General features: G+C 37.3%; 1 protein-coding gene across 1 annotated transcript in view; it reads left to right on the forward strand.

Annotated features, from left to right (window-relative positions):
- The window catches only part of MAST4 (microtubule associated serine/threonine kinase family member 4), a 168,583-nt gene that overhangs the window by 135,389 nt on the left and 31,145 nt on the right, over positions 1 to 2,049 (forward strand). The window contains 1 exon segment of the mRNA XM_008568933.1: positions 479 to 580. Within this exon segment, the coding sequence (XP_008567155.1) occupies positions 479 to 580 (102 nt within the window).

The following is a 2,049-nucleotide window of genomic DNA, read 5'->3' on the forward strand; positions in this document are numbered from 1 at the left end:
TTTTCGCTTCTTAGAGCAGAAGAACTCTGTGGCTGTGGCCAGATTCTCAGTTGAGGATAATAGGAGAGAAAATCTTACTCTTCGATGATCCCTGGATAGCTTTCCACCTGAAATGCAGGTGTTTAGAGTTTCTGTTATATTAAGTCCTCTTAATAACTAGAAGGGGCAACTTGTTGGTAGCCAGTTATGTGAAAGAAAAATGAATCACAAAAGCGAAAGAAAGTTACTGCTTATTGAAATATTCTCTCCTGACTTTGTAGAAAGCTGTGCTATTAATGTCTTGTAAAACAGTGCTTCTCAAACTTGACTGTGCATAGGAATCAACTGAAGAACTTGTTAAAATGCAGATTCTGATTCAGTAGGTCAGGGGTGGGGCCTGAAATTCTGCATTTGTAATAAACCCAGATGATGTCTCTGCTGTTGGAACCTGGACCACACTTTGAACAATGAAGTTGTAAACTACTTTTTTTCCTTCTAGATGAGATCAACTGGCCTGAAAAGGATGAGGCCCCTCCACCTGATGCCCAAGATCTGATTTCATTGCTTCTCAGGCAGAATCCCCTAGAGAGGCTGGGAACAGGTTAGAGCTCATGTGTTTTAATTTTGCTAATATGCAAGAAATAACGTCTATGTGGAGCATTCTGAGGCTTTGTTTGTGTTTTGGTTTTGCATAGGCGATGTGAGTCGATGTAGAACATGACTACAACACATTATAGCAATAATATTTTGGGTTTTGTTTGCNGAGAGGCTGGGAACAGGTTAGAGCTCATGTGTTTTAATTTTGCTAATATGCAAGAAATAACGTCTATGTGGAGCATTCTGAGGCTTTGTTTGTGTTTTGGTTTTGCATAGGCGATGTGAGTCGATGTAGAACATGACTACAACACATTATAGCAATAATATTTTGGGTTTTGTTTGCTGATTCAGAGCCGTATGTACACTAGGAGAGTTGGTTATTGTTTTTGTTTTTTGCTGTTTTTTTTTATGTGTTTTGCAAATTAGAAATTACTCTTAATTTGTTTCAATAAATAAAACTTCTTTGGAAGAAAAACCTCAAGGGCACATGTAACTCTTCTGTCCTGAAAAGCACACATCTTAAATAACTTGAAATAGGGGATTAGATACATGGAGCTGTTTTTGTTTTCTAACATACGTTCCCATAATGATTTGACCCAGCACGTTACTATCTGCAGGCTTTGAAATGGGTTATCAGTATTCAAACTAATTACTAGAAATGAGTGCCTGGAGTTGAACCATGCTGTCCTATCGTGGTGATCAGCCCCATGACCCAAGAAAGAGAATTAAAAACCTCTGCCTTTCAAGATTAAGGAGATAATAGATTTGTATCTTGCTGATTATTTTTCCTGACTGTTCTGTTAGCAGTTTTTGTTTCCTCTTTTTCCCTTTATTCTGAGAAAACAGACTTAGAGATCCCAGTATAGAGCCCCAGTCTGCTTGAGTATATGGATTTATCTAGACGAGACCAAAATATTAAATATAAATGCACATACTCTGACCAGCACCTACAATTTTCGTCAGTGAAAATTGTTGGCTTGATGGATTGTTTACCCTGAGTTGTTTCATTCTACCCCATTATAATTGAAATATCAGAAGATACTGCAGAAATAATTCTCTCCACCATTTTTTTCCAAGATAAAGATCATTTGCAACACTTCCAAATACTCTCCTGTTGGAGGGCTCTGTTCTTGTTTAAGTATGGAATGCTGTGCTACTAGAATTTATGATAATACATTAGAGCAAGAATCAGAAAACTATGGCCAACATCTGGCCCACTGCCTGTTTTTGTAAATAAAGTTTTATTGAAACAGCAATGCCCATTTATTTACCTATTGTCTGTGGTTGCTTTTATTCTACAATGCCAGAGCTGGGTAATCAGGACAGACTGTATGGCCCACAAAGACTAAAATATTTACTATTTATATACCAAAATTTCACAGATCCTGCATTAGAGAATCTAAGAAAATTTAAAATCAGGGCTTAACTGGAAAACTTTTTTGAGTTGAGCCTCTCACTAAAGTACCATGTGCC

Source organism: Galeopterus variegatus, unplaced genomic scaffold (assembly GCF_000696425.1).
Source record: "Galeopterus variegatus unplaced genomic scaffold, G_variegatus-3.0.2 Scaffold453, whole genome shotgun sequence".
NCBI classification, from domain to species: domain Eukaryota; kingdom Metazoa; phylum Chordata; class Mammalia; order Dermoptera; family Cynocephalidae; genus Galeopterus; species Galeopterus variegatus.